The sequence below is a fragment of the Leucopleurus acutus genome, assembly GCF_964270905.1.
Source record: "Leucopleurus acutus genome assembly, chromosome: X".
Lineage (NCBI taxonomy): Eukaryota > Metazoa > Chordata > Mammalia > Artiodactyla > Delphinidae > Leucopleurus > Leucopleurus acutus.
In genome coordinates, this window is record NC_139148.1 from 27,996,003 (window position 1) to 28,020,410 (window position 24,408).

General features: G+C 35.1%; 1 protein-coding gene across 2 annotated transcripts in view; it reads right to left on the reverse strand.

Annotated features, from left to right (window-relative positions):
• DMD (dystrophin) overlaps positions 1–24,408 on the reverse strand; it is a gene marked incomplete at its 5' end in the record, with an annotated part of 2,126,456 nt that overhangs the window by 1,217,777 nt on the left and 884,271 nt on the right. For both annotated transcript variants that reach the window (XM_082864911.1, XM_082864910.1), the window contains one exon: positions 17,327–17,521. In XM_082864911.1, coding sequence (XP_082721037.1) covers positions 17,327–17,521 — 195 coding nt within the window. The remainder of the gene's footprint in view (positions 1–17,326; positions 17,522–24,408) is intronic.

The window sequence follows — 24,408 nt, forward strand, 5'->3', positions numbered from 1 at the left end:
AAGCTTATCTTTCTTGGATCCCTTTGCTTACATTCCAACTTACATTCTGAGGATAACAGACCTAGACCTTCCCCTCTCTCTGGAGAGGATGTGTTTACATTCCAGAGCAAAGGTCTCTCTCTGTTTGTCTCTCTCTTCCCGCCTCTCTCTCCCCTCACCCACCCAAGTCCCTCCATGTCTGTCTGTCTGTCTCTATCAGATGTGCCAAATCCTTTATATAAGCTCTAATGTTTATAATGTTGGGGTTTCTCTCTTGTACATCTGGCCCTCACTGCACGTCTCATGGGGATTTGAGTAATTAGTGAGATGTTCTCTGACCCAGAGATCACATGCTTCCTGTCAGGATAAATAAATACAGTTGACCCTTGAACAAAATGAGGGTTAATCTGTGTATAATTTACAGTTGGCCCTCCACATCTGTGCTTCCTCCGCATCCGCGGATTCACCCAACCATGGACTGTATAGCACTGTAGTATTTACTGTGGAAAAATATCCACATGTAAGTGGATCCATGAAGTTCAAACCCATGTTGTTCAAGGGTGAACTGTGTAAATATAAAAACTTAACAGGTATCAATAAAATGAACATATTTGCTGACTTGCAGGCAAAATTGGGATGGTTCAACCATGTGTGAGATGGAGACTAGGCTAGATAGGGGGTGCCTGTTGCTAAGCCTGCAGCTTTCCAGAAGGCTGGCTCTGAAGCAAACTCCATTGGGCAGCAGAAGAGAAGTCATGGGTAGATCTTAGGGAGCTTTCCTGCCTCATTCTAAGACTTTATGACTGTGGTGCATGAGGACTTGTCTTGGGGGAAGATTAATCTATAGAATCTTGTGAGGATATAGATAATGTCGGTTGTAAGGGGCAAAAGTCAATGCTTACAATGGGACCCTGAGGAAAGCAGCTGTGTTCCCAGGTCTTCAAATCAGCTAGACACAATGGTTATGGGTGATGTGAGTGAATTTCAGAGAGAGAGAGAGAGAGAGAGAGAGAGAGAGAGAGAGAGAGAGAGAGAGAGAGAGAGAGAGAGAGAGAGGAGAAAGAGAGAGAGAGAGATTGTTTATAAAATTCCAAGGTGTTGTCTTCAAGTCCATGAACACCTTGAGATTAGAAGATTTCATTATTTTTTTGTTAAGCAACTCAATTTAACTCTGTGGTCAGAATATGTATCTAACAAGTATTACCATGTGAGAGAAAGGAAGGCATGCCAACACAGAAATATCCTGTGAGATTCCTTATCTGGAGAAATGCAGGTTAAAATTGTCTTCTGCCAGTGTTACAGAATTGCTAGTCAGTGGAATGTAGTAGGTGTTGTTTCATTACAGGAGAGATGGTCAAATTGCTCAGAAACTTTTGTTAGAGTGAAAGCGTGAGAAGAAAATTTGCCTAACGATGACCCTTTGTGGAAAGCAGAGGTCGAGGTTGGAGATGAATATGTCCGAAGAGTAGATCTCATCAGACCTTGGAGAAGAACCAGAAGAGTAAAATATTTTAAAACTAAAGGGAGAACGAATATCAGGAAGGAGGGAGGGAGGGAGCCACCCAGAAGTCAAATGCATCTAGGAACAGGAGTAAAGAGTCAACTGTGGATATTTAGGAGGTGACTGGTGATCTTGTCAAGAGCAATCTCAGCATATTGAAAGTATGGAAATGTAAATCTGGACAGAGAAGACTGTCTTCCATTGTCAACCTCTTTCACTACAAAATTGAAAATAGCTTAGTACTACACTATGGTTTGCTTTATTTGACATAAGACACTTCTTTATGGAGGAAAAGTTTACTACTAATAAAAACAAAACTGAGAATATAACAAAAATTTTTAAAAAGACAGAATGGATCTTGTATATGTTATCAATGTCCTAGAAGTGCCTTCACTCAAGCAAACCTCTTATATTCGTTCTTTCTTTTATCCACCTGGCAAAATTTCATTACCATCTCCTGATGGCTCTGAGACTAGAGTCTTGGGTGGAATATTTAGGGCTACCCCACTAGCTGGATTAGATCAGGTGCACCAACATGACTTCTTTTCTGCTGCTGTTAACTCTGCTGACCTGGACAGCCTGACAAAATGACCTTTGCCAGTGCTTGCACTGGCTCAAATCCTGTTGATGTGAGTCACGGACTCCATGTTAACGTGGCTGCCAGCCCAAGGGCAAAATTCCAGAACTCTGACAAGTGCTCCACTTGATACCAAGCATCCAGCTGACTGACATGCTGATTACTGAAATTCACACTGGGGCAACCAGCCCCATTTGTCCGTGTGTGGGGAGCCCAAACACTTAAAATGAATAGCTGTAATTTCCTAAAGGGGTAAAATTCAAGAGAAGAGAAGGAAGATCTTCCCCACTGGTCTAAAAGTAATCCATTCATGGCTTTCATGCGGGGTGTGTGTGAGAGAATGTATAGTCTCTCTCTGATGATTTGAGTTTGCAAAGCTTCCTGATTTTAATCCAAATCTCTGGAGAGTTCCCAGTTCTCTGGAAAGTGATGGAATTGCTCAGAATCAAGTTATGAACAGTTTTAGCAATTCTGGGCAGCATGTTGTAAAGGCAAGAAAACTTTCTATCTTAAATGAGAAAAGCAAAAAGCAAAAACTGGGGCAGGAGATGTCATACTCCCTGGATACCTAGATAATAGCTCCTTGGTGCATTCTCAGAGAATGCTGTCAAAATTGGCTGGAGTCCAGGAAATCCTTTTTAAAGTCCCTACACATACTCTTGTCCCTGAGGCACTGCACACAGAAAAATGGTATATGCACCAAAGAAAATTCTGTAGCAGTTTCCATAGTTTAAAGTCAGAGATGAGATCTTTTATAGCTTTTTACTATTTTAGTTTGTCTAGAAATAAGTGATCTTTACAGTTCTGACCCTCTGAAAATGAAACCATAGTCACTGTAGTTTCTATGGTGATAGAAAAATCCCTAGGATCACTACAGAGTATATTATTTCCATTTCTCTCCCTGAAATAGTTCCTTACCTTACCTGAAAAATATGATGGCAAAATGAGGAAGCACACACTTTTTAGTCAACTTCCTTCCTGATGTTGACATGCACCTATGAAATGACCTCCCCACTCCCCATTTCAATTCTGTGAGATGTTTATTTGTCAGTCACTCTTCCTGGAAATGGAAATTTCAATTTCTGGAAGGCACGCATACATAAGTCTATATAATTTAAAACCTTGATATTTCAAAATAGCATCCTTTCCACTCTGGTTCACAGAATCAAATAAGTTACCCTTAGTTATACACTTTTTTTTTTTTTTTTTTTTTTGCGGTACGCGGGCCTCTCACTGTTGTGGCCTCTCCCGTTGCGGAGCACAGGCTCCGGACGCGCAGGCTCAGTGGCCATGGCTCACGGGCCCAGCCGTTCCGTGGCATGTGGGATCCTCCCAGACCCGGGCACAAACCCGTGTCCCCTGCATCGGCAGGCGGACTCTCAACCACTGCGCCACCAGGGAAGCCCTATACACTTTTAATTGAGAAAATTTTGATAGTGAAGCAACTTTCGCAACTGAAAGATGAAGTCCAGATATGTACAATAAGGGAAAACAGAAGACTATGAACTATACTGCTTTAACTCACATTTAGAGGTGAAAAGCCTGTTGTTTAAAGAAGAGCTCATTGATAACACAGTCGTAGTAATACAGGCCTCAGCTTTGAGATAAATAATATTTAGAAATGTGGGTTTCCCTTTAAGAAAAGAATCAGTTTTTTAAGGGTATTCATAACACAAACAATTTGAACCTATAAGTACTTTGTTGATTCAAGTATTATGTAATAAGTGTCTTTAATGAGCTAAAAAAGAGAAACTAAGACTACAGACAATTGATCTAGGGAACCAAACAAGGCACCCGTTTGCCAACTAATCAGGCTGAGATAAAGGTCTCAAGTAACTTAACTAGGCTCTGTTCTCTATCATAAGGGGCATATTTCTGCTGCTCAGTTTTTCTTCCTTTTAATGTAAAGCAACAACTACTCCCTTGCTGTCAGAATGTTCCACTATAGAGCATGCCTTTACCCACCTAAATGGTAAATCTATTTATATGAATGTCAAACTAGATACTGCAGAAAGTGAACGGGGCTGGAGTAGGAGACAGTGATATCTGATAAATTGAATGTATTATTAATCACTTCTGATGAAAATAAACTTAAACAAGAACTTAGTGAATTTTTAATGTCTTTTCTTACTTATTACTTACTTATTGCAAGTATAATTATTTTATAATTACTCTGGAAAGTGCCTATATGATTTCTGTTTCTAAAAGTGCTATTTAAAATAGCATATTGTTATTGTGCCTTCTCTGTAATCTATAACTTATAGGTAGCCTTAGTCCTGTTTTATACCAAGAAGCAAGCTCAAACACAGGTTCCTAAGTTTAAAACTCTTACTAAGGTAAGATTTGAAATAATAGGTCGATCATACGATGTGTATACAAACTTTAATCTGAAATTCTGTCTTCTATTTTAAAGTTTGTAACAAAATATTTAGAAATTATTTATAAAATATTTACTTCAAATTTTGCAAGTGTTTGCTTAGTAAAAGTGTTTCCATAAGAAAAGCTATCTTAAAATTGAAACAATATAGTTTCAGATATGTAACAAAATAAGCTAAAATATAAGATAATATGAAATTGTCTAAGTGTATTTTCCCCCAAAACTGACTTCCATATTTCAATTATATTCTGGCTTGAAGTATATTGAATTTCATTTAAAAACTGTAAAATTGCTTTCTAGTGATTCTTCAGCTTTTATGTCCCAAAATGACTCATGGGAGCAGATGGCTTTAAACACCTATAATTCACATTTTTTAAACCATATTTACTTCTTTTTTTTTTTTACATCTTTATTGGAGTATAATTGCTTTACAGTGGTGTGTTAGTTTCTGCTATATAACAAAGTGAATCAGTTATACATATTTACTTCTTGAAGAAAATTTCTATTTGGTTCACTAAAAGCTTCTTCATCACATCTTCTCCCACCTCTGCACCATTCAGTACTGTTAAGCATAGCCTTCACCACACAGCCCTGGTCTCTGTAGCCCTACCAAGTTCTGCTAGGCCTCAGGTTTCTCTCCATTTCTCTGAGAGCTATAGCTCTGTCTTCATTCATTAACGCAACAAATATCTGTTGAAAACCTACCATGTGCCAGATACAGTCTAGGTACTGGGGATACGACAGTGAGTTGGAAAGACAAAGTCCTCCTTTTTCTGTTAGCTCACAAGCACTTTGCTGTAGCTTTTAGCCGAGTCGATCATTCAATGGCTGATTCCCTACATCTGCTGATGCCCACTATTGGACACTATTAGTGAATCTATAGAACCATCTTGACATCTTGCCTATCCCGTTTTCCAACTCCACCAATAAGATCCAGTTGTATCAAGGTGATATTTACATTGTGGGAGTTGCTGAGATTGTCCACAGAGGCGGGGTTAGAGGAAAGAGGGCTGGGAAAGGAACATCAGAAAAACCCATATTTTGCGAGCAAGTGTGGAGGAAGAACTAAAGAATGATTCCAAAATTTATATCTCTAATTGAGATGATCTCCTGAACTCTGACTTATATATACCCAGTATATCCAATATGTCTCTTGATATCCACATGGATGTGTAATAAACATCTTAGACTTAACACATCAAAACTAAACTTACACTCAACCTTGCACCCTAACCTGATACTCCTGCCGTTTTCCGCATGATACAGTTAATGGCAGCTCCATTGTCCCAGTTGTTCATGCCAAAATTCTTAGTGTTATCCTTGAATCCTCTCTCTACCAACCCACATGCAACTGGCCACCAAATCCTATGGGCTCTACCTTGAGAATGTATTCAGGACTTAAACCCCCTGCCACTCTGATCCAAACCATCATCTCTAGCTTGGATAGTTCTGAATATGGGTATAATAACAGTGCTTTCCTAATAGGGTTGCTGTGGTGACCATACAAGCTACCACAAGTAAAGAATTTAGAATGGGTCCTGGCACATAATAAATCAGTAGTAGCCAAATGCCACTTATAGTCAAAGCATGAATATTTCAAAGGCTTTATCTTCTATAAAATTATTCTCAGTTTCTGCTTTCTACATTGCTTGCTCCTCTTCACAAATTCAGTTACACTCATGCCTTATACTATGTATTTTGTCTATATTATGTCTCTCTTACTTTTATTACTTTCTAACTTGTTTGTGTAACTCTGACATGTGTATTCAATTAATGTTACAAATTACCAGAGCACAGGGATCACATCTTCTATTTCTCTTTTAGAGAGTTAAACACAGTATTCGAGGCTCAATACATATGTGTTAATTTGAAGTGAAAAGTTGAGTTGAAGCTCTGAATCTTAACTTGCTTATGAAAATCAATTTGAATGGAACCACTGAACCTTTAAGGTTTGTTACATTGTTCTTGAACTGTTGCAGGCATGCATTCAGGCCTGAACAGATGTTGTGCGTGCTTCAGTCATCTCCCTGTTTATTCTATTTTACTTTTACTGGTTATTTAGCTGTTAGAGTAAATAGTGGAATAACAGTCCATCTGTATTTCCTGGCCAAGTTTCTCCATGGTTACCTCACAGCACCTCAGATACCTAACAACAGACAAAGTCCTTCATTTAGAATTATGCCTAGTTCCCCAGATGTCACAGAGCACCAATGAGAACAAAAAGAAACCTGCAAAACCTGCACTTCACTGTTCCAACTGTTCCCCAAAGACAACAATCCTAGCCATCAGCACCAACTAAACGAAAAACGATTTCATAAATCCTTCTGTGATAGGTACATTTTGCATTATGTTGTGCACATTGTCAAAATCTTTTACAAAAAAAAAAATCTTGATAGAAAAATCGGCTCTTGCACATAGCAAAGGAGAATTGTGTAGAAGCAAATGCTTTTCTCATCATTCAAAATTAGATATATGGTATTCTATGTTTCCAAATATTTTAGAACCAGAACATGCCTTTAAGTCTTGTGTAACTGAGCAAAGGAGGGGCAGATAGATTTTATGAAGAAAAATTCTACGGCAATACAGTAATCCAGGGAGACCTGAAAAACTGATTACCACTGAGGAATGGGATTGAAAAATGTGGACAGGATGCTTTTCTTTCTTCTTTTCACTTTATACTATTTTATCCTATTTAAATATACAATCATGAGCATCTTATTATTCTGATAAAGAATGGAAAATCTAGCATGTGTGATCAAGCAAGTTTACAGATAACTACTATACACAACTGAATGTAATTCAGTCTGTACAAATTAATACAAATGACAGTACACTATTTTGGAAAAAAAAGGAAACATATTTGGTAATATTTTGCCCATTTTATAAATGATTAACGCTGTTGACACTGGGAGAACATGCTTTCTATCACAGCGTTTTACATTTGGGATAGAAAAGCAAAACCACTGTTTCATGTAATTGTTCTGAACCTAAACGCACAAATTTAAGAAAACCAACAAACGACAAAACAAAACATGTTAACAACATGTTTTGTTAGGATAGAGATCTTAATACTCTTCCTCCTTTCTTTATCTTTTTGGAAACCCCAGAGATTTCCCTAATGGTGAGAACATCCTTTTGCCTCAGGTTTGGAAAACTCAATTTGGGAATTTGTAGCAGTTGGTATCCATTAATTAAAGTGATTTACAATACATAGTTCTTGATTTTTTCCTTGACTGTTTAATTACATGCATTAGGATTCAGAAACAAGCAGACGGGTAAAAGTCATTGTATTAGATTGAACTATATGCAATTGCCAATGTTTGAACATTTTGACCCACATAATGCCAATTCATAAGATTCAGCTGAATGTTATTAAAGTATCAACATGCTCATGACTACCATTTTAAGCAAGAAAATTGATACAGATCAGCTTTTTTAAATGGCAAAAGAAAAACAACAAAATAAATAACAAAAATAAGTCTCATAATTCCAAGGGAAAAAAACCCACTATTGATTAAAGTATCCTTCACTTAGAGCTTCAATGCTTTTAAATAGTTTAAGTCATGGTTCTGAACTCAGAACAAAGGATTCTAAATTACTGACACAGAATTAGGAAAAAAATGAATTCAACATATTTCAATGAAAAATAAAACTCCACATAAAACAATAATGACAACAACAAACTAAAAAATAGCATCCTATTCTTGGTAAAAGCCATGGAACATGGAAACATGGAACAATTTAGAGCCTGCATCCTCAAGAGTAATACTAAAAAATGAGCTATTCATTTGGCACCTAAAATTAATAGAAGAATGAAAAATTTTACCCCTGAATAAGTAATACTTAGCTTTGGAAATATGGTAAATATGATTGAAAGTAAGTAAGATTCTCTAACCCAAGTTTTTGTCAAAAGCAAATTTTTTTAGCCTATGTGCATTCTCTTCTTTTACTTTTTTTTTAACTTTAAACTTTTTTTTTTTTAACCTTTAGGCTACTTGCCAAATCTGGAAATAACTTTATGTATATTTTATGCTATTATTAACATTTTACTTAAAGTTTTTTTTTACATTTAAGTATGCAATTTTATGTTTCACCACATTTTTAAAAAATGTATTTATTTTATTTATTTATTTTTGGCTGTGTTGGGTCTTTGTTGCTGCGCGCGGGCTTCTCATTGCAGTGGCTTCTCTTGTTGCGGAGCACGGGCTCTAGGCACGCGGGCTTCAGTAGTTGTGGCATGTGAGCTCAGTAGTTGTGGCTCGTGGGCTCTAGAGCGCAGGGTCAGTAGTTGTGGCACACGGGCTTAGTTGCTCCGCAGCATGTGGGATCTTCCCGGACCAGGGCTCAAACCCATATCCCCTACATTGGCAGGCAGATTCTTAACCACTGTGCCACCAGGGAAGCCCTCACCACATTCTTAAAGGCAATTTGTTTGCAGGATTATTTACATGGAAATTTAATTTACAATAATTTTTAAGACTTTGGATATATGATGAAGTAATACGGGTTTTGCAAAATTGGAAATTTATATAATTATACATTTTTTACAAGAATTTTTCTAGATAATCCTACATGATTTCACTTTATCTTCACAATATTACTGCTGAGTAGGCTGGGACAGGTATTATCACTGATCTAATTTCAAAGTTAAAAACACTGAGACATAGAAATTTTATGTGGCTTGCCCAGGACACAACTAGTAAGAGTCAGATTCGGTGTCTAAATTTAAGACTTTCATGTTCAAATCCAGTGCCTTGCCAACCACTCTAGCCTATTTTTTGCCATAACCATATAATGCAAGCCAAGTGATTGGGAAAAATATTACTAATATTTTAATTATTTGTGGGTTTCTTGCCACACACTTTCATAAATGATTGGTTTAAAATTCAGTGTGTACAAACCTAGAGCAAATTTCTCCATGCTGGTATATATGCTTAGTTTGTTAGAATTCATACATATGGATGATTTAATTCAATGAGTTTGGATATAATATAAAAGAGACTAATTTTGTTTCTTTTTTTAAATTAAAAAAAATCAGTTTTTATTCTTGGAACTACTAGATTAGCATTGTTCTGTCCTCTTCAATCGCAGACTTCATACCTGGATTTACCAGACTGTCATCCATTCATTCAACAGATGTCCACTGAGTGCCTATTTGTAGTAGGTACCGTCCTAGGAGTTGGAGATATAGTGGTGAACAACACAAAGAAGATATTTTTTTCTTCCTAGTGGTTACGTGTATGATGGATGTTGGTCACCAGAGGGAAAAAGTCAAAAGGAGTACGTGGCTCATTTGCAAACCACTGCAAATGGTAAAAATTGTATCTTTTGCTGTGGCTGACTCAGTATCACCATCTTAATAAATGTAGCTCCGCAGTTAAATGGATACACATAAACTTAAATGCACGTATGTGTGTTTTAAGAGTTATAAAATCCTGCATGATTGCTTTCACATTTTAAGAAGGCGGAAATAATAGCTTTAGGCAGTTTTAGTTAACAAAAATGCCTTGAGACCCTTTGTAACTTGGCTAACAGAGGAGCACACAACTTTCATTTCTGAGAAAAAAAGGATGAGAGAAACCCATTAGTAGCTGTTGTGACAGCAGCCATTGGGGAGTAGATCTATCTCAAACCTGAGAAAGAGAAATTGGAGCACCAAAGACTCAAACTCCAGTTCATTTTCACTCTCTGGAATTTGTCTTTATCTGACAGATGAAGGCAACATCCTATATAAATCTAATTCTTATCCACTTTATGCCTCATCTAGTTACCAGGCACTACATTAATGACATTTCAAATTGGGAAGGGTGTTCAATCAAAAGGCATTGAAGTACTTATTAATTAATTTTTTCTGAGCTTCTAAAGAAATTTTTTTTAAAGTTATATTTAGTGGCTCTATGGTAAGGTGTCCTTTCGATTTTTTTTCCCCTGCATTGTTTATGGCCACATGTCAAAATTATTTCCTAAATACAACTATATACTTTGGTGGAAACATTCTCCATAGGATGATGCACTGTCCTTACATAAGTAACCAATCAGTAATTATATATCACAGATCAAAAAAAATGACATCATAATTGGTCAAAGAACAGCTTGAATAGTTCATGAATAAAAGGAAAACCTCCACACAACTTAATTGCAACCACAAAATTTCAACCAGCATCATGAATTATAAGTTTTAACATGGAAGTTTCTGACTTCCAGAATGTATAGAACGCGAATTATCAAAATAGTCTTGCTAGGAGAATGGAAGGAGGCGGAGTGAGTCCTTAAAGTACATTTTAGCAAAGATGGGAGTAAACTGCAGCATGGGGATCAAAGTAGGACAACTGATGGGCCTGATAAAATAATGGCTGGGAGAAAAGAATGAATAATTTCCTATAAAAGAGAGACATGTAGAAAACATAAAGGGAAACTATCAAAGTACATATAAATATGAATTATAATGCAGTAAATATCTATAATATCTTCACTATAAGAGAAGTGAAAATTGAGGTACTATATTAATGATTTAAGTATGATTTCAATTATAGCAAATAGATTAATATTTGTAAAGTACTTCACAAATATAAATAGCAAATCAATCAAGCAAATAAAATAAATAGCAAATCAAATAAATCCCAAATCATAAAAGCAATTGAAAAAAGCAAATATATTTATAGCTGAATAAATGTGCTAGTTGAAAAGCTTAAACATTGTCCAACACCATACACAAAAATAAACTCAAAATGCATTAAAGATCTAAACATAAGACTAGATACTACAAAACTCTTAGAGGAAAACATATGCAGAACACTCTTTGGTGTAAATTGCAGCAATATCTTTTTGGATCCACCTCCTAGAGTAATGAAAACTAACAAATTGTAACAAATGGGACCTAATTAAACTTAAAAGCTTTTGCACAGCAAAGGAAACCATAAACAAAACGAAAAGACAATCCACAGAATGGGAGAAAATATTTGCAAACGAAGCAACTGACAAGGGATTAATCTCCAAAATATACAAACAGCTCATGCAGCTCAATATAAAAACAAACAAACAAACAACCCAATCAAAAAAATGGGCAGAAGATCCAAATAGACATTTCTCCAAAGAAGACATACAGATGGAGAAAAAGCACATGAAAAGATGCTCAACATCACTAATTATTAGAGAAATGCAAATCAAAACTACAATGAGGTATCACCTCACACCAGTCAGAATAGCCATCATCAAAAATCTACAAGCAAGGGCTTCCCTGGTGGCGCAGTGGTTGAGAGTCCGCCTGCCAATGCAGGGGACGTAGGTTCGTGCCCCGGTCCAGGAGGATCCCACATGCCGCGGAGCGGCTGGGCCCGTGAGCCATGGCCGCTGAGCCTGAGCGTCCGGAGCCTGTGCTCCGCAACGGGAGAGGCCACAACAGTGAGAGGCCCGCGTACCGAAAAAAAAAAAAAAAATCTAGAAGCAATAAATGCTGGAGAACGTGTGGAGAAAAGGGAACCCTCTTACACTGTTGTTGGGAATGTAAATTGTTACAACCACTATGGAGAACAGTATGAAGGCTCCTTAAAAAACTAAAAATAGTACTACCATATGATCTAGCAATCCCACTCCAGGGCATATATCTGGAGAAAACCATAATCTGAAAAGATACATGCACCCCAATGTTTATTGCAGCACTATTTAAATAGCTAAAACGTGGAAGCAACCTAAATGTCCATCGAGAGAGGAACAGATAAAGAAGATGTGGTACATATATACAATGGAATATTACTCAGCCATAAAAAGGAACAAAATAATGCCATTTGCAGCAACATGGATGGACCTAGAGATGATCACACTAAGTGAAGTAAGTCAGACAGAGAAAAGACAAATATCATATGGTATCGCTTATATGTGGAAACTAAAAAAATGATGCAAATGAACTTATTTACAAAACAGAAACAGACTCACCTGCTTCGAGTCACAGACTTTCACAATTACCAAAGAGGAAAGGTGGGGGGGAGGGATAAATTAGGAGTTTGGGATGAACATATACATGCTACTATATATAAAATAGGTAATCAACAAGGACCTATGGTATAGCATAGGGAACTCTACTCAATATTCTCTAATAACCTGTGTGGGAACAGAACCTGAAAAAGAATGTATATATGTATATGTATAACTGAATCACTTTGCTGTATACCTGAAACTAACACAACATTATAAATCAACTATACTCCAATATAAAATAAAAATTAAATTAAAATTTAAATAGAAAAAGAAAAAAAAAGAAAACTTGATTTTTCTCAGAGAAATCATGAAATGATTACATTATTCCAAATGTTATAGTCCAAAATATCAGTTCTTACAATGTGGTAACATATTAATAAAAGTCATATTTTTTCATGCACCAAACTATTCAATTATAAAGTTTAAGTAGAATTCAAAAAGCATTTGTAAACAAATTTTGCCTTGATACTTTATATGCTCCATGATTATTTAATTTAGAATAATTACAATATTCTTTTGTTTGAATAGTATTAAACTGGTGAAAAATCTAACCCTTTATCTAGCATGGCCCTGTATTACAATTTACACAGAAACATTAATTATTTTATTTACCTTCAGATATTTTGTTCAGATTTGTATATACAGTACCTCCTTCTATTATCTAACTTTCCTAATACCAGAATAGAAAACCAGTCAGCTTGCTCACGGCATTAGTTTTGTCTTCATTCAAGTGACTGACATTATTAAATTTGTGCTTAAATGTGATGAAATAGATTCCAAAGGAGAAAGATTTTGACCAGAGTGATAAGATCTCCGTCGCCAGCACTTTTGCCCGTGCTTCACAGCAAGAGTGGAGTACCGAAGGCAAAGTTATCAATGAGAAGAAAGAAATCTTACATTTCTCAAGTGATCTTTCTACCAAGTTCACAGGACACCTAAATTCTCCTGAGCCCCAAATCTGCTGAGAATGGGCTTTTATACACCCATGCTCAAGTTTCTGGTGAACACAGAAATAAATCTTCTATCTTCTCTCTGAAAACATTTCCAAAATCTGAAAATCTCTCCTTACCACCCTAGCCCAAGCCACTGGCATCCGTTCTTCAACTGTCCTCCTTGTTTTTACCCTTGAGCCCCTACAGTTCTACTCTCAGTGGGGCAGCCAGTGTGATCTTTTTAAAGCATAAATCCGATCACATCAGTCATCTTCTCAAAAACCTATCTCGCTCAGAATGAATGGCAGTCTTTATGACGGTCCACCATTTGTTTGCTTACATTCTGTCTCCCTCTGCTTTAACAAAAGCTGTATGAGGGCGGAGTCCATCGGTTTTGTTTACTGCTTTTTAAGCACTTAGAGCAATGCCTGGTATATAGGAAGTGCTTAATAAAGATGTTTGAATGAATGAATCCTCCCTCACTCCTTACATTATTGCCTTGTCCTAATAATTCCTTTTAGGTCTCAAAGGTCCTGCATAAAAGCTGAACCAGTCAAAGAAGACTGAACGACTTTTGCTTTATGATCTTTGGCTTTTTCAGCTACAACAAGCTCTCCCCAGTGCTGCTGAGGTTGAACAAAGGCTGCCTTTACTTCTTGATCTTATCTAAGCTCTACATTGGGCCCAACTGTCCTGTCAACATCTGTGAGTTTTCTCCATTTGTCTACACTTCTTGTCACTCACCCTGGCTACTAAAGACACAAAACATTTTATCCACCTCAACCAGAGCATCTTTAATATCATCAGTTTAGAATCTTTAATATCATCAGTTTAGATCAGACAACTGAAATGATGCATGTCTGACTTCTTTCTTTTCTTCCCTTTCTTTTCCTCTTCCTGCCTTCCTTTTCTCCTTTATTTCCTTCCCTCCTTTCTCCCTCCCTCCCTCCCTCCCTCCCTCCCTTTTTCTCTTGCTGAAGTATAGTTGATTTACAATATTATAATAGTTTCAGATGTATAACATAGTGATTCAATATTTTTATAGAATATATTTCAAGTTATTATAAAATATTGGCTATATTTCCTGTACTGTACAATATATCCTTGTAGCTTATTTATATCTAGTAGTTTATATCCTTTAATCCCCTACCCCTATCCTGTCCCTCCCCCCTTCCCTCTCCTCACTGGTAACCACTCACTAGTTTGTTCTCTATATCTGTGAGTCTGCTTCTGTTTTGTTACATTCATTTGTTTTGTTTTTTAGCTTCCACATATAAGCAATAACATACAATATTTTTCTTTTTCTGTGTGACTAATTTCACTAAGGATAATGCCAACAAACACATGAAAGTTGCTTGCTTCCTTTTATGGAATCTTTTTGAACTGGCATAGATTCAGTGAGAATTAGAACTCAGGACATTTTTCCTATGAACTGGCCACGCCAGTCCTCAGTATTCTACCATGTTTTACCCAAATTCACCCTTGCTATGCTCAACATAGTACCCTTGAAACCACTGCATGAAAGGTGGTACAGTATAGGGGTTAACAGCTCAGAGATTAAATCTACTTGGCTTGGGTGCAAATCCTTGCTCAACCGATACTAGCTGTGTCAACTCTGTCAAGTTATTTTACTTAATATTTCTTCAGTTTCTTCATCTATAAAATGGGGATAATAATTTTAGATATTTCATAGAGTTACGGGGAGGATCAATTAGTCAATACAAGTTATCGAGTACCTAAGCCCTATATACAAATTGATCCTCCTTATTGCAAAAGATAAAGCATAGTTGTCATCCTTATTCTAACCCATGCTCTTATTTTTGTCCTAATAATTCACCTTTATCCATGCCAATCCCTAACTGAGCAACTAAGGCCTAATTAAGCAACTAATTGATAATATTGGCTTTGATATAAGGATGAATATTACTTTTGTGTGTGTTTCTCATTCATCGCTAGGTATGCCTTAGCTAATGTATTAGCTATTAAATGCAGATTTACAATGTAAATAGGTGTTTATCTGGTTAGTTCTTGTCAAAATGATTAGGTAGCTTTTGAATTCAATACATCTATGGAAATCATATGTGCTATATTATTTATATTTTGTTCAGAAAGTAATTATTTTAACTTATTGCACATTATTTGTGTTGTATTATACTTAAAAAATATGTATGTTAAACCACAGGAATACCTACTACAGTTCTATAATTTGATTCATGCAAATCTGTCAGGAATAAAATCAACCACAATTTAATTTCAAACCTTCTCAACCAGCAGCTGTACAATTTATGCACTGCTTTTCTATTTTTACTACTAGATAATGACAATGATGAATGCCTTTAAGAGGAAGTACATATTCATTGAAAAGACTGAGATCAAAACTATCTCCCTTCAAAAAGCTCATAGAGGTAGGAAGCCCATTTGCTTGCTGCAGGAGATATGCTGGGAGTGAGATGGAATTATGCCCCAAACTCCATCTAATGAGGACTCAATAACCAATTAAATTAAAACTGCGATAATACTTTTTTTACAAACCACAGTAATCAATACCATTGTAATTGGTGTCAGCTTTAATACTATTAAATATATCTGAAAGAACAAAATTATTAGCTATGATTGCAGCCAGGGGCCCATCATTCTGAGTGTGCCAGGGTAAGAGGTATGAAGACAAAGATATTCAATTGACAACTTAATAAGTTTAGGGTTACTGCTCTCCTGACCTATATGTCCACGAACATGGAAAGAAATGAATATTAGCTCATTAGCAGTGATTTACATATTGAATGACAATGATGAACTTACAAACTGTGCTGTCATGAGAAATTAGTTAATGTGAATTATGACAGGCATGCTGGCATGTCTCCTTTATCAATTGATTTTCTTTTCTTCACTGTACCCATGAGTGATTTGACTTTTACTTCAAAGAGAATAAGAAATAGCACCATTACAAATTGATGTAGTTCCAGAGATCCATGCATCCCTTACTCTATTTTAGTGTATAATTTTGTAGCTTATTTGATATGATGTAAGACATTAAACTCAAGTCACTCGAGATATTGCTACTCTGATTTCTAAGACAAACGTCTTTATCTATTTGTATAGTTATGCAAATATGTGATATGGAATGAGATCCCAAGACATTCATTTAGAGTATAAAATACTTTAGCTAATAGGTGCTGCTGAGAGCAAACTTATCTTCTGTCTATAATCTTATGCTATTTGCTTCGGCAAATACCAAGCTCTGGCTATACTATTATCTTTCATTTTGAGTGTGAAATGTATGATCACAAAAATTATCTTGAGACACACATTATTATGTACATTTTCTTGATGCTACATTTATTTATCTTCAGACACTTCCCTCTAAAATTCAAACCCTACTTCTTCATCATGTTTTGTCTTATCAGAATTCATAAACTTATAGTCGGTGATTTGAAAAAAAGCTGGATTTGGTTGGAGGCTTTTGCCTGGTGATTTTAAATAAAGTATTTTATTGCTTTCTATTCAATTAGATACCATATGTTGTGGTATTGATACTGACACTAATTTGAAATTGAATGTGAATATTATAAGTGGAAATAGAAAATTAAAACTGTATACAAAAGATATAATTTAAAACCTCATTTAATTTCCCCTTTTATGGGAAAAGAAAGACAAGTAATGTATCAGTTGGGAGTAAACTGTTTGTCTAGCAAAGCTTGTTTTTTGGAGAGTCCTTTCTGCCCTGAATGTATAAGAAACTATTATTTTAGTGCGTTCCTTTGTTTTAGGAAGTCTCTTAACATTAAATATTATAAAATACCTATTCAATTCTATGTTTCTCTTTCTACACTAGATTTCTAAAGCTAACCATCTTGTAAAGTATTTTAAGATTTCCATGTGTTAAGTCAGAATGCCTTCACGGTATACATTTAAGTAAAATGTTCTGGTACAGCAAATGATCAATATGATGACCTTGTAAAATCTGAATGAAAGTGCTTTGCTTTTACCTTCAGAGACTCCTCTTGTTTGAAGAGATCTTCAAAATCTTTAGCACAGAGGTCAGGAGCTTTGAGAAGTTGTTCCACTTCTGATAGGGCTTGTGAGACATGAGTAATCTCAGTCAGGTAAGTAGAAGGCACATAAGCAATTTCCAAAGGCATTTCTTCAGTCATCACCATCACTGATTCTTCATGGACAGTGTGCTGGTATAGATATACAAAAGAACAATTCTTTTAGCTTCCTAATATTGAAAAGACCTCTATTGAATTCATATAGATTCCAGATTATAGCTGACAGAGGGCTGGAAAGTGGATCAAAAATGCATGATGGTAAGTCTAGTAAAAAGGTTATTTATTATTTATATATCCTCTCTTCCAAAACGTGTTAGAAGCATTTTATAATAAGAGATACACAAACATTAGCACCATGAATATAAGATTGAAAGACCAAGAGCCGTAAGGTCATGAGAGGGGTAGTTTTACCCTAAGAAAAGGATACTTTTTACAACTGGATTTAAAAATGTAATTCTAAGCTTCCTGGAAAACTAAGTATGGGGTGGGATGTGAGGGGTCTACATCTATAATATTCATACCAAAAGGAACCTTTCCTATACTTTTTTCCCCTAATCTTGACTGAGGTACAAGAGGGACAAAGTGGTTTTGCTTGGTAGCTAACTTTCTATTAAGCACCTTCTCCTCCAAATTCCTGACATCAGCTGTCTCTTTGTTTTTTTTTTTTTAACATCTTTATTGGAGTATAATTGCTTTACAATGGTGTGTTAGTTTCTGCTTTATAACAAAGTGAATCAGCTATACATATACATATATACCCATATCTCCTCCCTCTTGCCTCTCCCTCCCACCCTCCCTATCCCACCCCTCTAGGTGGTCACAAAGCACGGAGCTGATCTCCCTGTCAGCTCCTCTCTTTGATGCTAGATTCTTGCTAAGTTAAACTGCTTATTAAGGTACTAGATAAGTAGGACTGAGGATGAAATTTACACTTTAATAAGAGCTCCTGAAAGCCTGAAGATCTAAGGGAGCACCAGCTTCTCCTCCTGCATCTACACTTTCCTATCTGCCATTCAAGTGTTAGGACTGATGGGCATCTGGGGCTCAGAGTCTGTTTGGACTTGGTCAGGAGTGCCTCTTTCCCTATTCCTTATAAGAACAAGGAATAAATACTATTTGGAGTGCAAATTCAGAAAGATAAATGACCTCTGCTCTCTTCTGTCTATACTATAAGCAGCAAAACTCTTGTAATTGAAATTACTTTTCCAGTAACTTTGTTTTGAATTGATGAACTGCCATCTGCCTGGTGATGGGGTCAGCTGAGGGTTTCAGTGGCAGGGTCTCTTGGGGAGTTCTGATGATAAGCATGCTAACACAGCCATTTATTACTGCACAGTCTTTAAGATGAGACCATCCTCATTTTTGCAGTAATGTAATTAAATGGTGTTTAGGATCCCAGACTGAAGCTACACAAAGATGAGTTAAAATATAAGCTGGTCCATTTATGCTTTCATTTTGGTCATTCAGGTCCAGGATTCTTGTACTCACTTCTTAGATAATATAAAAACAAAATAATTCTAATTTAGATGTCTCATCTACTTATGATACTACAAATTCATAGAATTACACAGATTAACTTATATCACACAATTATACCTTTTAACAAAGTTTCGTTTAGTGTGTATACCTTGACCAAATACATGACACCTATTCCTTCATGATCAATGGAATGGTAATCTACATGTACTTCTAATTTTACATTTAAAATAATATTAGAATTTTGGGCTAGAGTTGGAGGATTTCATTCCTTCTATTCTCTTGATACACAGTATCTAGTCATCATAGATAGGAGAAGTGGTGCATACCAGGTGAATAAGGCAAGCTAAGGGATGATCCTGTGAACTTTTATGAGAAATGGAATATTTCAAAATAAGTCTTTGATACCATTGGGAAACTGTCAACTCATTTTCTAGAAAGTTCAGCTTTATAAATTTTGAATATTCTCATTTATTATAAAGTTCGAATAGATACAATAATTTTTAATACAGAGAAATGTGTCATAATTTTCATATATGATAATAAGCTGTCAAAAAGTAAACTGAGACACTCAGGTATTTGGAGATCTAGGTTACTATATACCCCTTAAAATATATCAGTCCTTTTGACACAGTCATGCAGGTCTATAATGAATAAACTATATCTACTGAATGCCTTTCAGTTTGGTTTAATAAAAATTTCAGACAGTTATTAAAAAATCAGTGTAATTGGAAGTATCATGTTCATTTTCTCTTCTTTATGCAAAATCCATGTACTCATATTCGGATTTTGCCTTTTCATTTGAATTTCATTAACTCTGCCTTGAATAATTATATCCTTCTGAATCCTGATGTGTACAAATCCTGTCTAACCTTTTGAAAATCAACTTGCTTTTGTTAATGTTCTTTACCACCTTATACCATTACAGATATTCATGCATCATTAGCATGGAAGTGCTGTAGCCATACTATTTTTTTATTCCTCTCTGTTCATATTCATTTCTAATGATATATACCCAAAAGAATACACTATCCTCATTTTCTGGGAATGAAACTGAAGAGATGTGGAAGAAAGCCCAAAAGTACCTATTTTTATTAACAAATTGAAAGCTCAATTGAAGTTTAGAAAGGATTATTATGGGACAAAACTATGATTTGTAATACCTAAAGTTGAGATGAAAACTGGCTTCAAATTTTGAGCTCTGTAAGTGGGCATAGGTATCACTCATAAAGTTTTTAATAAACTTCTGTTTCTCTAAAACTTCAGTTATCACTTTCTTTTTATTACTTAAAATTTGATTCTTGAAGAGCCACATAACTGCATGAAATAAAGGCAATCCTGTTTTGAAACAAATGAGGCATTATATCTAAGTTTTTAAAACAAAATGTTTTCCTCCATGATTTAAAGGACTTCTCTCTCCTCACTATAAAAGTTTCAAATGAGTTGTGGTTACTGCCTCATTTATGAGTTATGAGGTCAAAATACTCAAGAAGAAAAATGCACTATATGCCATATCATTATGAGATATTCTTTTTTAAAATACCGATGTATCTAACATAAATGTGGTATATAGAAAATAGGTCAACACATTCAAAGTCTAACTAACCAAAATTAGCCAAATACCTGGACAAAAAAAGTAATGCAGTGATGGAACATTTTTTTTTATTTCATTAGTGTTAATAAAGACAAAGATATGTCAAATCTTCAAAATAATACAAGATTATTTATCAATAATTTAAAGTGAGCTATCAGATGAAAATCTGCTAATTTATATCTTATCTTTCTCCAAAATGGCATTCTTAATTATTACAAATTATTTAAAATAATAATACAATGGTATATAAATCCCAAATAGGATTACAGGCTTTTATATGGGTTCTGATGGGTCATAAATAATATGGTAATGGGAAAGACTTAAGTTATCTAAGACAGGTAGCTTTCTCTCCTAGTCTCAAAAGTCTTCAGAGAAAAAAATTAAGTTTCCTTCTAATAAGATGGACAGTTAAGCTATTTGTATTTATTTCTCTTTGATCATTTATAGAAATTATAACCTAAAAAGGCAAATTAAATAATCAAATTTGGCAAAAAGAACACTGCATTAATCCACAGACTGAAAAAAGACTCAAATTATATGACATACAATAAACAAGAATATGACACAGCTGAGATAGGTAGGGGTTTAGTCTTTCCTGTTCACAGTTTTGGATATACATAAATGGCACGGCAATACTAGCGTTCTGACAGTACTTGGCTTTGCATGCTTTTAATTAAGTCACTGTGCAGAATGACCTTAAATAATCAGCCTAATGAGATCACATGAATTGGTTATGATCTTAGATGAAGAAAACAGTGACAAGAGAGCATTTTCTCTCAGGAGTTTCCATCCCTCTTCACTGCATCATCTAGAAAACTGCCTATGTGAAGTTATGTAACCAAAAAAAGGGGAGGATCAATCCTAGAATGATCATGAAGTAGTTCATCAACAAACTGTATTAAGCTTATAATTTACCCCTTTGGTTCAAAAAGAATAAAACACAATAAATACATAAAATAATCAGTATAAAATATTGCAGAAAGTCATCCTTTATATCTATATTATTTATTTTCTAAAATTAGAATGAATTTTTGGTACCAGGCAAGCTGGCAGGGAAGAGATAATCAGGTGGAGCTGGATGTATTAGTCTTTAAGAACAACCTACTTCCAGGAGGCCAGGTATGTGTAGTGTTCTGTATAAAGGGTATGGATGCACCTGTTCAATGATCTGCCTTATGTTGATTCTTCCCTTCCACATCATCCAATTTACTTAATTCCTCAGGGCCAAGCTAAATTACCATCTAATTAAACTGATAAACTGAATCTTGATAATGTGTTAATGGCTTATAGTGGTTTACAGTATTATCCTTCACAGGATAACATTTGCATTTTAATATGGATTTTCAATACATTAACATAAAGTAGTAACTTGGTAGAATTCTAGTCACTAAGTATGGCCCGTGAGAGAAACGAAAGGAAAAGCCTTTGATTCCCACCAAGGAAAGCACCAACACATCAGCACCAACATATATGGCCTACCCCATAAGAAATTACCAGTAAAATAACATGACAATTAAACAGATAAGGTTATTTACCCTAGGTACCTTACAATGTAAAATAAATGCAGCAAAGATTCATGCATAGTACCTAGCCTATAATAGGTATTCAAAAAATTTGTTGAATAAATGAAGAAACTATCAACTTAAAAGGATAATTTTTTAAAATAAATATTTGGCTAGAACTCCTGGGATCTACAGCTATAACATAATTTCCATTTTGGAATTCCCAGAATTCAAACAGGAATATTTTCTTCATTTCATAATGTAATCTTCATTGGTACAGATTTAAAAGGTATTTCTGATTTAACTAAACAACATTTTTTCCAACTTAATGCACACAAGCTAAATGCTATTACACACATGTGTCTGGCTCTTCAATTGTCTCTCAGATTTTAATGTAACTCATTATATGTGAACAAAAAAAAAGCCATTATTTGAAGTACTCTTATACAGATAATTTTAGCAGATATTAATTTTAGCCTCTTTACGGAGGTCCACAATGCTTATTAGCAAATTGAAGTGTCTGAGAAGGCTTGCAGTCAAGAAATTTTTTTATCCTTTCTAACTCTTCCCAAAGTGTCCACATAAAACTTTTAATTTATATATCCAGTATATATTCGTTTAATAGCAAGCTATCCTGATACCAGCTTGGGAATATGCGGCATAGGAATTTTTTCATATGTGCACATGTGAAAATGAACACACATATAATGAATTTGACGTGAAAACAAAATTAATACAAGAAAAAATAAGTATGTAATTACTTTAACTTCTGCAAATATATGTCACCTCATTATATCACTTAATTTCTATTGTCCTGTGGATCTTCCACTTTGAGTAGACTTTGCAGAACAGACTTCCAATAGTATTAATTTCTATGCTACACTTCTCAAGCATCTCAGAAAATCAGGCTGGCATTTATGTCTATATTATTTAATGTGGCAACTAAGTAATTATATCTGAACGTGCATGTGCCATAATCCTGTTTCTGAATGAGGCTTTTTCTTTATTAGAAATGTGATAGTGAAAAAGCCTATAACTGTACTGTTCAATATGGTAGTCCTTGCCCACATGTGACTATTCAAATGTAAATCTAAATTATTTAAAAGGAAATACAAATAAAATTTTAGTTGCTAATAAGATTTAAAATATAACATGGTATTCATTTTTTATAATAGAAAAAGTCAATAATGCAAAAGCTAAAATATTTATGAAAAAGTTTAACACTAGCATTACATTTATCAGAAAATATTTCTTGTAGCTTTTCTATCAATAGATTGATAGTTTTCCTCATGAAGGTGATCTAGACTGGCTAGTAAATCCAACTTAAGATGTCAAACACTTAAAATTCAGTCAATTTGTCATTATACTACAGCAGATTGATTTTACTGAACTGCTAACATTTTGTTTTCATATACAATAGCCTCAATCTTTACGTAACCTCATCAACTCTGATGAAGTTACTTTATGAAAGCACCTATTACAAAGTATAGGAATTATACATGCATGATTAATCTGTTGAAAGCTATTTTAATTTATGCATGTATGTATATGTATGCATGTGTGTGTTCATACAAACAAAATGGAAATGTTGAGATAGGAAAATCACCTCATACACACATGTTTTCTGTCTCCCTCACTGTTAAGTAGACACAACCTTCAAAATAACAGTGACTAACTACTAGAATCTAGAAGAATATATGCATCAAGGACTCAAATAACAGAAAAAGAGGTGTAGGTAGAAAAAGATCATGAACTGGTAGTCTTTGAAAGATAGATGATCTCTGGCACAGTCTGGGATGAAAACTATGGATCTGGTGATTTCCAGATGTGTATATGAGGTAATTTGTAGGAGACAATTGATTTAAGAGGATCTATTGGGCCCAGGAAGGAGTAAGAATCTGCTGTTTTGCTTCATACAGGCACTACTGGACAGTGGCTGTACTAAATGGCCGAGGACAGCTTTAACCCCCACTTCTTATTCTGGAGATCAAGATGCTTAGCCACACATATTTATTCTGGGAGGTTCTGGCTTGTTAAGCCATTCTTCAACAGAAAAAAAAAAGCCATTATCTTTGTTACTTCTCAATCATCACTATATAGTATAACCCTCAAACCTGACTTACATTTATGCTAAGAGCTTTCACACCCTTTAATTTAAGCACAAGAAAAAGAACATAGGCCATTTCAGGAGACACAAGGGATTGAAAAAAGGAAACAAAGCTGAGTCCATGCAAGAAATATACTAAAAGAAACAGAAGAGAGATTTAATAAAAAAACAAAGTGAGAAGCATGAAAAAGATAACATTAAAATACAGAAAGCCTGATACCTGGTTTTAGAAAATTCAGTAGATGATTTGGGAAAAGACAATGGTAATTGCTAAAAAAAAAAAAAAAAATGTGGGTTCTAAATGATCAACCAGAGGAAGTATCCTACAACACAGAGAAGA